Below are 14,621 nucleotides of genomic sequence, written 5' to 3' on the forward strand. Positions count from 1 at the left end.
TCCCCCGAATCTAAAGCATCTCCACTTTAAACAAACCTCTGCTCACCAAGTCTGCTTCCAATTTCTCTGGATCCCATTCCATTGAAAAGTCCTTCTGCGATGGACTATTAATTTGTTGTACTCCATATCCTTTCCCAGAATGGTTCCAAATTTTCTGAGACTATAATCGCTGTTACCTGTATGTTCCCTCACTTCCTCTGCTTACTCCTGGCTTATTTCCCCAAACCAAGTCAGTAATGGCATCTTGCTGACTTATGCTGGAAATGTCCTGATCAATAACATTCTCCTGAAGACAGTTAAGGGACTCTGCTCGAACAGAATGGGCTGCAGGTCTGACTGAGTTCCTGGTGGCAGTGAACTCACCTCTCAGGGTTATCAGACGCACAGGTGGAATCGATGAGCCCTATGTCGATGGTTCCCTGTCCAGACAAAAACAAATTAATTACTCAAAGCAAAGAGCTCACAAGATGCATCACTGCTCTCCTCAAATAGAGCCTCTTACCATCCACATCGCACATACGTCATGCAGCAGAGGAAGGGTAGATAAGCCCCCTCCCTCGACCGTCCCATCACACACTCCCGGGGTCAGACCCAGAATGAAGCTCCCTCCACACCGTCCCATCACACACTCCCGGGGTCAGACAAAGTGTGAGGGTCCCTCCACACCGTCCCATCACACACTCCCGGGGTCAGACCCAGAATGAAGTTCCCTCCACACCGTCCCATCACACACTCCCGGGGTCAGACCCAGAATGAAGCTCCCTCCACACCGTCCCATCACACACTCCCGGGGTCAGACCCAGAATGAAGCTCCCTCCACACCGTCCCATCACACACTCCCGGGGTCAGACACAGAGTGAGGGTCCCTCCACACCGTCCCATCACACACTCCCAGGGTCAGACCCAGAATGAAGTTCCCTCCACCGTCCCATCACACACTCCCGGGGTCAGACACAGAATGAAGCTCCCTCCACACCGTCCCATCACACACTCCCGGGGTCAGACTCAGAATGAAGCTCCCTCCACACCGTCCCATCACACACTCCCGGGGTCAGACACAGAGTGAGGGTCCCTCCACACCGTCTCATCACACACTCCCGGGGTCAGACCCAGAATGAAGTTCCCTCCACACCGTCCCATCACACACTCCCGGGGTCAGACCCAGAATGAAGCTCCCTCCACACCGTCCCATCACACACTCCCGGAGTCAGACCCAGAGTGAGGGTCCCTCCACACCGTCCCATCACACACTCCCAGGGTCAGAACCAGAATGAAGTTCCCTCCACACCGTCCCATCACACACTCCCGGGGTCAGACCCAGAATGAAGCTCCCTCCACACCGTCCCATCACACACTCCCGGGGTCAGACCCAGAATGAAGCTCCCTCCACTCTGTCCCATCACACACTCCTGGGGTCAGACCCAGAATGAAGCTCCCTCCACACCGTCCCATCACACACTCCCGGGATCAGACACAGAATGAAGTTCCCTCCACACCGTCCCATCACACACTCCCGGGGTCAGACCCAGAATGAAGTTCCCTCCACACCGTCCCATCACACACTCCCGGGGTCAGACCCAGAATGAAGCTCCCTCCACACCGTCCCATCACACACTCCCGGGGTCAGACACAGAGTGAAGCCCCCTCCCTCCACCGTCCCATCACACACTCCCGGGGTCAGACCCAGAATGAAGCTCCCTCCACACCGTCCCATCACACACTCCCGGGGTCAGACACAGAATGAAGTTCCCTCCACACCGTCCCATCACACACTCCCGGGGTCAGACCCAGAATGAAGTTCCCTCCACACCGTCCCATCACACACTCCCGGGGTCAGACCCAGAATGAAGTTCCCTCCACATCGTCCCATCACACACTCCCAGGGTCAGACCCAGAATGAAACTCCCTCCACACCGTCCCATCACACACTCCTGGGGTCAGACACAGAGTGAAGCCCCCTCCCTCCACCGTCCCATCACACACTCCCGGCGTCAGACCCAGAATGAAGTTCCCTCCACACCGTCCCATCATACACTCCCGGGGTCAGACCCAGAATGAAGCTCCCTCCACACCGTCCCATCACACACTCACGGGGTCAGACACAGAATGAAGTTCCCTCCACACCGTCCCATCACACACTCCCGGGGTCAGACACAGAGTGAAGCCCCCTCCCTCGACCGTCCCATCACACACTCCCGGGGTCAGACCCAGAATGAAGCTCCCTCCACACCGTCCCATCACACACTCCCGGGGTCAGACAAAGAGTGAGGGTCCCTCCACACCGTCCCATCACACACTCCCGGGGTCAGACCCAGAATGAAGTTCCCTCCGCACCGTCCCATCACACACTCCCGGGGTCAGACCCAGAATGAAGCTCCCTCCACACCGTCCCATCACACACTCCCGGGGTCAGACCCAGAATGAAGCTCCCTCCACACCGTCCCATCACACACTCCCGGGGTCAGACACAGAGTGAGGGTCCCTCCACACCGTCCCATCACACACTCCCAGGGTCAGACCCAGAATGAAGTTCCCTCCACCGTCCCATCACACACTCCCGGGGTCAGACACAGAATGAAGCTCCCTCCACACCGTCCCATCACACACTCCCGGGGTCAGACTCAGAATGAAGCTCCCTCCACACCGTCCCATCACACACTCCCGGGGTCAGACACAGAGTGAGGGTCCCTCCACACCGTCTCATCACACACTCCCGGGGTCAGACCCAGAATGAATTTCCCTCCACACCGTCCCATCACACACTCCCGGGGTCAGACCCAGAATGAAGCTCCCTCCACACCGTCCCATCACACACTCCCGGGGTCAGACCCAGAGTGAGGGTCCCTCCACACCGTCCCATCACACACTCCCAGGGTCAGAACCAGAATGAAGTTCCCTCCACACCGTCCCATCACACACTCCCGGGGTCAGACCCAGAATGAAGCTCCCTCCACACCGTCCCATCACACACTCCCGGGGTCAGACCCAGAATGAAGCTCCCTCCACTCTGTCCCATCACACACTCCTGGGGTCAGACCCAGAATGAAGCTCCCTCCACACCGTCCCATCACACACTCCCGGGATCAGACACAGAATGAAGTTCCCTCCACACCGTCCCATCACACACTCCCGGGGTCAGACCCAGAATGAAGTTCCCTCCACACCGTCCCATCACACACTCCCGGGGTCAGACCCAGAATGAAGCTCCCTCCACACCGTCCCATCACACACTCCCGGGGTCAGACACAGAGTGAAGCCCCCTCCCTCCACCGTCCCATCACACACTCCCGGGGTCAGACCCAGAATGAAGCTCCCTCCACACCGTCCCATCACACACTCCCGGGGTCAGACACAGAATGAAGTTCCCTCCACACCGTCCCATCACACACTCCCGGGGTCAGACCCAGAATGAAGTTCCCTCCACACCGTCCCATCACACACTCCCGGGGTCAGACCCAGAATGAAGTTCCCTCCACATCGTCCCATCACACACTCCCAGGGTCAGACCCAGAATGAAACTCCCTCCACACCGTCCCATCACACACTCCTGGGGTCAGACACAGAGTGAAGCCCCCTCCCTCCACCGTCCCATCACACACTCCCGGCGTCAGACCCAGAATGAAGTTCCCTCCACACCGTCCCATCATACACTTCCGGGGTCAGACCCAGAATGAAGCTCCCTCCACACCGTCCCATCACACACTCACGGGGTCAGACACAGAATGAAGTTCCCTCCACACCGTCCCATCACACACTCCCGGGGTCAGACACAGAGTGAAGCCCCCTCCCTCAACCGTCCCATCACACACTCCCGGGGTCAGACCCAGAATGAAGTTCCCTCCACACCGTCCCATCACACACTCCCGGGGTCAGACCCAGAATGAAGTTCCCTCCACACCGTCCCATCACACACTCCCGGGGACAGACCCAGAATGAAGCTCCCTCCACACCGTCCCATCACACACTCCCGGGGTCAGACCCAGAATGAAGCTCCCTCCACACCGTCCCATCACACACTCCTGGGGTCAGACCCAGAATGAAGCTCCCTCCACACCGTCCCATCACACACTCCCGGGGACAGACACAGAATGAAGCTCCCTCCACACCGTCCCATCACACACTCCTGGGGTCAGACCCAGAGTGATACTCCCTCCACCCCATCCCATCACACACTCACAGTGTCAGACACAGTGTGAAGCTCCCTCCAACCGTCCCATCACACACTCCCGGGGTCAGATACAGCGTGAAGCTCCCTCCACACCGTCCCATCACACACTCCTGGGGTCAGACCCAGAGTGAAGCTCCCTCCACACCGTCCCATCACACACTCCCGGGGTCAGGCACAGAATGAAGCTCCCTCCTCACCGTCCCATCACACACTCCCGGGGTCAGGCACAGAGTGAAGCTCCCTCCACACCGTCCCATCACACACTCCCGGGGTCAGACCCAGAATGAAGCTCCCTCCACACCGTCCCATCACACACTCCCGGGGTCAGACCCAGAATGAAGCTCCCTCCACACCGTCCCATCACACACTCCCGGGGTCAGACACAGAGTGAGGGTCCCTCCACACCGTCCCATCACACACTCCCAGGGTCAGACCCAGAATGAAGTTCCCTCCACACCGTCCCATCACACACTCCCGGGGTCAGACCCAGAATGAAGCTCCCTCCACTCCGTCCCATCACACACTCCTGGGGTCAGACCCAGAATGAAGCTCCCTCCACTCCGTCCCATCACACACTCCTGGGGTCAGACCCAGAATGAAGCTCCCTCCACACCGTCCCATCATACACTTCCGGGGTCAGACCCAGAATGAAGCTCCCTCCACACCGTCCCATCACACACTCACGGGGTCAGACACAGAATGAAGTTCCCTCCACACCGTCCCATCACACACTCCCGGGGTCAGACACAGAGTGAAGCCCCCTCCCTCAACCGTCCCATCACACACTCCCGGGGTCAGACCCAGAATGAAGTTCCCTCCACACCGTCCCATCACACACTCCCGGGGTCAGACCCAGAATGAAGTTCCCTCCACACCGTCCCATCACACACTCCCGGGGACAGACCCAGAATGAAGCTCCCTCCACACCGTCCCATCACACACTCCCGGGGTCAGACCCAGAATGAAGCTCCCTCCACACCGTCCCATCACACACTCCTGGGGTCAGACCCAGAATGAAGCTCCCTCCACACCGTCCCATCACACACTCCCGGGGACAGACACAGAATGAAGCTCCCTCCACACCGTCCCATCACACACTCCTGGGGTCAGACCCAGAGTGATACTCCCTCCACCCCATCCCATCACACACTCACAGTGTCAGACACAGTGTGAACCTCCCTCCAACCGTCCCATCACACACTCCCGGGGTCAGATACAGCGTGAAGCTCCCTCCACACCGTCCCATCACACACTCCTGGGGTCAGACCCAGAGTGAAGCTCCCTCCACACCGTCCCATCACACACTCCCGGGGTCAGGCACAGAATGAAGCTCCCTCCTCACCGTCCCATCACACACTCCCGGGGTCAGGCACAGAGTGAAGCTCCCTCCACACCGTCCCATCACACACTCCCGGGGTCAGACCCAGAATGAAGCTCCCTCCACACCGTCCCATCACACACTCCCGGGGTCAGACCCAGAATGAAGCTCCCTCCACACCGTCCCATCACACACTCCCGGGGTCAGACACAGAGTGAGGGTCCCTCCACACCGTCCCATCACACACTCCCAGGGTCAGACCCAGAATGAAGTTCCCTCCACACCGTCCCATCACACACTCCCGGGGTAAGACCCAGAATGAAGCTCCCTCCACTCCGTCCCATCACACACTCCTGGGGTCAGACCCAGAATGAAGCTCCCTCCACTCCGTCCCATCACACACTCCTGGGGTCAGACCCAGAATGAAGCTCCCTCCACACCGTCCCATCACACACTCCCGAGGACAGATCCAGAATGAAGCTCCCTCCACACCGTCCCATCACACACTCCTGGGGTCAGACCCAGAGTGATGCTCCCTCCACACCATCCCATCACACACTCCCTGTGTCAGACACAGTGTGAAGCTCCCTCCAACCGTCCCATCACACACTCCCGGGGTCAGATACAGCGTGAAGCTCCCTCCACACCGTCCCATCACACACTCCTGGGGTCAGATCCAGAGTGAAGCTCCCTCCACACCGTCCCATCACACACCCCCGGGGTCAGACACAGAGTGAAGCTCCCTCCACACCGTCCCATCACACACTCCCGGGGTCAGACCCAGAATGAAGTTCCCTCCACACCGTCCCATCACACACTCCCGGGGTCAGACACAGAGTGAAGCCCCCTCCCTCCACCGTCCCATCACACACTCCCGGGGTCAGACCCAGAATGAAGTTCCCTCCACACCGTCCCATCACACACTCCCGGGGTCAGACCCAGAATGAAGCTCCCTCCACACCGTCCCTTCACACACTCCCGGGGTCAGACCCAGAATGAAGCTCCCTCCACACCGTCCCATCACACACTCCCGGGGACAGACCCAGAATGAAGCTCCCTCCACACCGTCCCATCACACACTCCTGGGGTCAGACCCAGAGTGATACTCCCTCCACCCCATCCCATCACACACTCACAGTGTCAGACACAGTGTGAAGCTCCCTCCAACCGTCCCATCACACACTCCCGGGGTCAGATACAGCGTGAAGCTCCCTCCACACCGTCCCATCACACACTCCTGGGGTCAGACCCAGAATGAAGCTCCCTCCACACCGTCCCATCACACACTCCCGGGATCAGACACAGAATGAAGTTCCCTCCACACCGTCCCATCACACACTCCCGGGGTCAGACCCAGAATGAAGTTCCCTCCACACCGTCCCATCACACACTCCCGGGGTCAGACCCAGAATGAAGCTCCCACCACACCGTCCCATCACACACTCCCGGGGTCAGACACAGAGTGAACCCCCTCCCTCCACCGTCCCATCACACACTCCCGGGGTCAGACCCAGAATGAAGCTCCCTCCACACCGTCCCATCACACACTCCCGGGGTCAGACACAGAATGAAGTTCCCTCCACACCGTCCCATCACACACTCCCGGGGTCAGACCCAGAATGAAGTTCCCTCCACACCGTCCCATCACACACTCCCGGGGTCAGACCCAGAATGAAGTTCCCTCCATATCGTCCCATCACACACTCCCAGGGTCAGACCCAGAATGAAACTCCCTCCACACCGTCCCATCACACACTCCTGGGGTCAGACACAGAGTGAAGCCCCCTCCCTCCACCGTCCCATCACACACTCCCGGCGTCAGACCCAGAATGAAGTTCCCTCCACACCGTCCCATCATACACTTCCGGGGTCAGACCCAGAATGAAGCTCCCTCCACACCGTCCCATCACACACTCACGGGGTCAGACACAGAATGAAGTTCCCTCCACACCGTCCCATCACACACTCCCGGGGTCAGACACAGAGTGAAGCCCCCTCCCTCAACCGTCCCATCACACACTCCCGGGGTCAGACCCAGAATGAAGTTCCCTCCACACCGTCCCATCACACACTCCCGGGGTCAGACCCAGAATGAAGTTCCCTCCACACCGTCCCATCACACACTCCCGGGGACAGACCCAGAATGAAGCTCCCTCCACACCGTCCCATCACACACTCCCGGGGTCAGACCCAGAATGAAGCTCCCTCCACACCGTCCCATCACACACTCCTGGGGTCAGACCCAGAATGAAGCTCCCTCCACACCGTCCCATCACACACTCCCGGGGACAGACACAGAATGAAGCTCCCTCCACACCGTCCCATCACACACTCCTGGGGTCAGACCCAGAGTGATACTCCCTCCACCCCATCCCATCACACACTCACAGTGTCAGACACAGTGTGAAGCTCCCTCCAACCGTACCATCACACACTCCCGGGGTCAGATACAGCGTGAAGCTCCCTCCACACCGTCCCATCACACACTCCTGGGGTCAGACCCAGAGTGAAGCTCCCTCCACACCGTCCCATCACACACTCCCGGGGTCAGGCACAGAATGAAGCTCCCTCCTCACCGTCCCATCACACACTCCCGGGGTCAGGCACAGAGTGAAGCTCCCTCCACACCGTCCCATCACACACTCCCGGGGTCAGACCCAGAATGAAGCTCCCTCCACACCGTCCCATCACACACTCCCGGGGTCAGACCCAGAATGAAGCTCCCTCCACACCGTCCCATCACACACTCCCGGGGTCAGACACAGAGTGAGGGTCCCTCCACACCGTCCCATCACACACTCCCAGGGTCAGACCCAGAATGAAGTTCCCTCCACACCGTCCCATCACACACTCCCGGGGTCAGACCCAGAATGAAGCTCCCTCCACTCCGTCCCATCACACACTCCTGGGGTCAGACCCAGAATGAAGCTCCCTCCACTCCGTCCCATCACACACTCCTGGGGTCAGACCCAGAATGAAGCTCCCTCCACACCGTCCCATCATACACTTCCGGGGTCAGACCCAGAATGAAGCTCCCTCCACACCGTCCCATCACACACTCACGGGGTCAGACACAGAATGAAGTTCCCTCCACACCGTCCCATCACACACTCCCGGGGTCAGACACAGAGTGAAGCCCCCTCCCTCAACCGTCCCATCACACACTCCCGGGGTCAGACCCAGAATGAAGTTCCCTCCACACCGTCCCATCACACACTCCCGGGGTCAGACCCAGAATGAAGTTCCCTCCACACCGTCCCATCACACACTCCCGGGGACAGACCCAGAATGAAGCTCCCTCCACACCGTCCCATCACACACTCCCGGGGTCAGACCCAGAATGAAGCTCCCTCCACACCGTCCCATCACACACTCCTGGGGTCAGACCCAGAATGAAGCTCCCTCCACACCGTCCCATCACACACTCCCGGGGACAGACACAGAATGAAGCTCCCTCCACACCGTCCCATCACACACTCCTGGGGTCAGACCCAGAGTGATACTCCCTCCACCCCATCCCATCACACACTCACAGTGTCAGACACAGTGTGAAGCTCCCTCCAACCGTCCCATCACACACTCCCGGGGTCAGATACAGCGTGAAGCTCCCTCCACACCGTCCCATCACACACTCCTGGGGTCAGACCCAGAGTGAAGCTCCCTCCACACCGTCCCATCACACACTCCCGGGGTCAGGCACAGAATGAAGCTCCCTCCTCACCGTCCCATCACACACTCCCGGGGTCAGGCACAGAGTGAAGCTCCCTCCACACCGTCCCATCACACACTCCCGGGGTCAGACCCAGAATGAAGCTCCCTCCACACCGTCCCATCACACACTCCCGGGGTCAGACCCAGAATGAAGCTCCCTCCACACCGTCCCATCACACACTCCCGGGGTCAGACACAGAGTGAGGGTCCCTCCACACCGTCCCATCACACACTCCCAGGGTCAGACCCAGAATGAAGTTCCCTCCACACCGTCCCATCACACAATCCCGGGGTCAGACCCAGAATGAAGCTCCCTCCACTCCGTCCCATCACACACTCCTGGGGTCAGACCCAGAATGAAGCTCCCTCCACTCCGTCCCATCACACACTCCTGGGGTCAGACCCAGAATGAAGCTCCCTCCACACCGTCCCATCACACACTCCCGAGGACAGATCCAGAATGAAGCTCCCTCCACACCGTCCCATCACACACTCCTGGGGTCAGACCCAGAGTGATGCTCCCTCCACACCATCCCATCACACACTCCCTGTGTCAGACACAGTGTGAAGCTCCCTCCAACCGTCCCATCACACACTCCCGGGGTCAGATACAGCGTGAAGCTCCCTCCACACCGTCCCATCACACACTCCTGGGGTCAGATCCAGAGTGAAGCTCCCTCCACACCGTCCCATCACACACTCCCGGGGTCAGACACAGAGTGAAGCTCCCTCCACACCGTCCCATCACACACTCCCGGGGTCAGACCCAGAATGAAGTTCCCTCCACACCGTCCCATCACACACTCCCGGGGTCAGACACAGAGTGAAGCCCCCTCCCTCCACCGTCCCATCACACACTCCCGGGGTCAGACCCAGAATGAAGTTCCCTCCACACCGTCCCATCACACACTCCCGGGGTCAGACCCAGAATGAAGCTCCCTCCACACCGTCCCATCACACACTCCCGGGGTCAGACCCAGAATGAAGCTCCCTCCACACCGTCCCATCACACACTCCCGGGGACAGACCCAGAATGAAGCTCCCTCCACACCGTCCCATCACACACTCCTGGGGTCAGACCCAGAGTGATACTCCCTCCACGCCATCCCATCACACACTCACAGTGTCAGACACAGTGTGAAGCTCCCTCCAACCGTCCCATCACACACTCCCGGGGTCAGATACAGCGTGAAGCTCCCTCCACACCGTCCCATCACACACTCCTGGGGTCAGACCCAGAGTGAAGCTCCCTCCACACCGTCCCATCACACACTCCCGGGGTCAGGCACAGAATGAAGCTCCCTCCTCACCGTCCCATCACACACTCCCGGGGTCAGGCACAGAGTGAAGCTCCCTCCACACCGTCCCATCACACACTCCCGGGGTCAGACACAGAGTGAAGCTCCCTCCACACCGTTCCATCACACACTCCCGGGGTCAGACCCAGAATGAAGCTCCCTCCACACCGTCCCATCACACACTCCCGGGGTCAGACACAGAGTGAGGGTCCCTCCACACCGTCCCATCACACACTCCCAGGGTCAGACCCAGAGTTAAGTTCCCTCCACACCGTCCCATCACACACTCCCGGGGTCAGACTCAGAATGAAGCTCCCTCCACTCCGTCCCATCACACACTCCCGGGGTCAGACCCAGAATGAAGCTCCCTCCACTCCGTCCCATCACACACTCCTGGGGTCAGACCCAGATTGAAGCTCCCTCCACACCGTCCCATCACACACTCCCGAGGACAGACCCAGAATGAAGCTCCCTCCACACCGTCCCATCACACACTCCTGGGGTCAGACCCAGAGTGATGCTCCCTCCACACCATCCCATCACACACTCCCTGTGTCAGACACAGTGTGAAGCTCCCTCCAACCGTCCCATCACACACTCCCGGGGTCAGATACAGCGTGAAGCTCCCTCCACACCGTCCCATCACACACTCCTGGGGTCAGACCCAGAGTGAAGCTCCCTCCACACCGTCCCATCACACACTCCCGGGGTCAGACCCAGAATGAAGCTCCCTCCACACCGTCCCATCACACACTCCTGGGGTCAGACACAGAATGAAGTTCCCTCCACACCGTCCCATCACACACTCCCGGGGTCAGACCCAGAATGAAGTTCCCTCCACACCGTCCCATCACACACTCCCGGGGTCAGACCCAGAATGAAGTTCCCTCCACACCGTCCCATCACACACTCCCAGGGTCAGACCCAGAATGAAGTTCCCTCCACACCGTCGCATCACACACTCCCGGGGTCAGACACAGAGTGAAGCCCCCTCCCTCCACAGTCCCATCACACACTCCCGGGGTCAGACCCAGAATGAAGTTCCCTCCACACCGTCCCATCACACACACCCGGGGTCAGACCCAGAATGAAGCTCCCTCCACACCGTCCCATCATACACTCCCGGGGTCAGACCCAGAATGAAGCTCCCTCCACACCGTCCCATCACACACTCCCGGGGTCAGACCCAGAATGAAGTTCCCTCCACACCGTCCCATCACACACTCCCAGGGTCAGACCCAGAATGAAGCTCCCTCCACACCGTCCCATCACACACTCCCGGGGTCAGACACAGAGTGAAGCCCCCTCCCTCCACCGTCCCATCACACACTCTCGGGGTCAGACCCAGAATGAAGTTCCCTCCACACCGTCCCATCACACACTCCCGGGGTCAGACCCAGAATGAAGCTCCCTCCACACCGTCCCATCACACACTCCCGGGGTCAGACCCAGAATGAAGCTCCCTCCACACCGTCCCATCACACACTCCTGGGGTCAGACACAGAGTGAGGGTCCCTCCACACCGTCCCATCACACACTCCCAGGGTCAGACCCAGAATGAAGTTCCCTCCACACCGTCCCATCACACACTCCCGGGGTCAGACCCAGGATGAAGCTCCCTCCACAACGTCCCATCACACACTCCCGGGGTCAGACCCAGAATGAGGCTCCCTCCACACCGTCCCATCACACACTCCTGGGGTCAGACCCAGAATGAAGCTCCCTCCACACCGTCCCATCACATACTCCCGGGGACAGACCCAGAAAGAAGCTCCCTCCACACCGTCCCATCACACACTCCCGGGGTCAGACCCAGAATGAAGCTCCCTCCTCACTGTCCCATCACACACTCCCAGGGTCAGGCACAGAGTGAAGCTCCCTCCACACCGTGCCATCACACACTCCCGGGATCAGACCCAGAGTGAAGCTTCCTCCACACTGTCCCATCACACACTCCCGGGGTCAGACCCAGAATGAAGCTCCCTCCATACCGTCCCATCACACATTCCCGGGGTCAGACCCACAGTGAAGTTCCCTCCACACCGTCCCATCACACACTCCCGGGGTCAGGCACAGAGTGAAGCTCCCTCCTCACCGTCCCATCACACACTCCCGAGGTCAGACACAGAATGAAGCTCCCTCCACACTGGCCCATCACACACTCCCGGGGTCAGACACAGAATGAAGCTCCCTCCACACTGTCCCATCACACACTCCTGGGGTCAGGCACAGAGTGAGGCTCCCTCCGCACCGTCCCATCACACACTCCCGGGGTCAGACCCAGAATGAAGTTCCCTCCACACCGTCCCATCACACACTCCCAGGGTCAGACCCAGAATGAAGCTCCCTCCACACCGTCCCATCACACACTCCCGGGGTCAGACACAGAGTGAAGCCCCCTCCCTCCACCGTCCCATCACACACTCCCGGGGACAGACCCAGAATGAAGTTCCCTCCACACCATCCCATCACACACTCCCGGGGTCAGAACAAGAATGAAGCTCCCTCCACACCGTCCCATCACACACTCCCGGGGTCAGACCCAGAATGAAGCTCCCTCCACACCGTCCCATCACACACTCCCGGGGTCAGACCCAGAATGAAGCTCCCTCCACAACGTCCCATCACACACTCCCGGGGTCAGACACAGAGTGAGGGTCCCTCCACACCGTCCCATCACACACTCCCAGGGTCAGACCCAGAATGAAGTTCCCTCCACACCGTCCCATCACTCACTCCCGGGGTCAGACCCAGAATGAAGTTCCCTCCACACCGTCCCATCACACACTCCCGGGGTCAGACCCAGAATGAAGCTCCCTCCACACCTTCCCATCACACACTCCTGGGGTCAGACCCAGAATGAAGCTCCCTCCACACCGTCCCATCACACACTCCCGGGGACAGACCCAGAATGAAGCTCCCTCCACACCGTCCCATCACACACTCCTGGGGTCAGACCCAGAGTGATGCTCCCTCCACTGCATCCCATCACACACTCCCAGTGTCAGACACAGTGTGAAGCTCCCTCCAACCGTCCCATCACACACTCCCGGGGTCAGATACAGTGTGAAGCTCCCTCCACACCGTCCCATCACACACTCCTGGGGTCAGACCCAGAGTGAAGCTCCCTCCACACCGTCCCATCACACACTCCCGGGGTCAGGCACAGAATGAAGCTCCCTCCTCACCGTCCCATCACACACTCCCGGGGTCAGGCACAGAGTGAATCTGCCTCCACACCGTCCCAACACACACTCCCGGGGTCAGACCCAGAATGAAGCTCCCTCCACACCGTCCTATCACACACTCCCGGGGTCATACACAGAGTGAAGCTCCCTCCACACCGTCCCATCACACACTCCCAGGGTCAGACCCAGAATGAAGTTCCCTCCACACCGTCCCATCACACACTCCCGGGCTCAGACCCAGAATAAAGCTCCCTCCACACCGTCCCATCACACACTCCGGGGGTCAGACCCAGAATGAAGCTCCCTCCACACCGTCCCATCACACACTCCTGGGGTTAGACCCAGAATGAAGCTCCCTCCACACCGTCCCATCACACACTCCTGGGGTCAGACCCAGAGTGATGCTCCCTCCACACCGTCCCATCACACACTCCTGGGGTCAGACCCAGAGTGAAGCTCCCTCCACACCGTCCCATCACACACTCCCGGGGTCAGGCACAGAATGAAGCTCCCTCCTCACCGTCCCATCACACACTCCCGGGGTCAGGCACAGAGTGAAGCTCCCTCCACACCGTCCCATCACACACTCCTGGGGTCAGGCACAGAGTGAAGCTCCCTCCTCACTGTCCCATCACACACTCCCAGGGTCAGGCACAGAGTGAAGCTCCCTCCACACCGTGCCATCACACACTCCCGGGATCAGACCCAGAGTGAAGCTTCCTCCACACTGTCCCATCACACACTCCCGGGGTCAGACACAGAATGAAGCTCTCTCCACACCGTCCCATCACACAATCCCGGGGTCAGACCCAGAATGAAGCTCCCTCCACACCGTCCCATCACACATTGCCGGGGTCAGACCCACAGTGAAGTTCCCTCCACACCGTCCCATCACACACTCCCGGGGTCAGGCACAGAGTGAAGCTCCCTCCTCACCG

At 59.7% G+C, this 14,621-nt stretch overlaps 1 protein-coding gene across 2 annotated transcripts in view; it reads right to left on the bottom strand.

Moving 5' to 3' along the window:
- LOC138762319 (unconventional myosin-X-like) overlaps positions 1 to 14,621 on the bottom strand; it is a 107,795-nt gene that overhangs the window by 23,616 nt on the left and 69,558 nt on the right. For both annotated transcript variants that reach the window (XM_069936074.1, XM_069936075.1), the window contains one exon: positions 364 to 419. In XM_069936074.1, coding sequence (XP_069792175.1) covers positions 364 to 419 — 56 coding nt within the window. The remainder of the gene's footprint in view (positions 1 to 363; positions 420 to 14,621) is intronic.

This window comes from Narcine bancroftii, chromosome 4, assembly GCF_036971445.1.
Source record: "Narcine bancroftii isolate sNarBan1 chromosome 4, sNarBan1.hap1, whole genome shotgun sequence".
In the NCBI taxonomy this organism is placed as follows: domain Eukaryota; kingdom Metazoa; phylum Chordata; class Chondrichthyes; order Torpediniformes; family Narcinidae; genus Narcine; species Narcine bancroftii.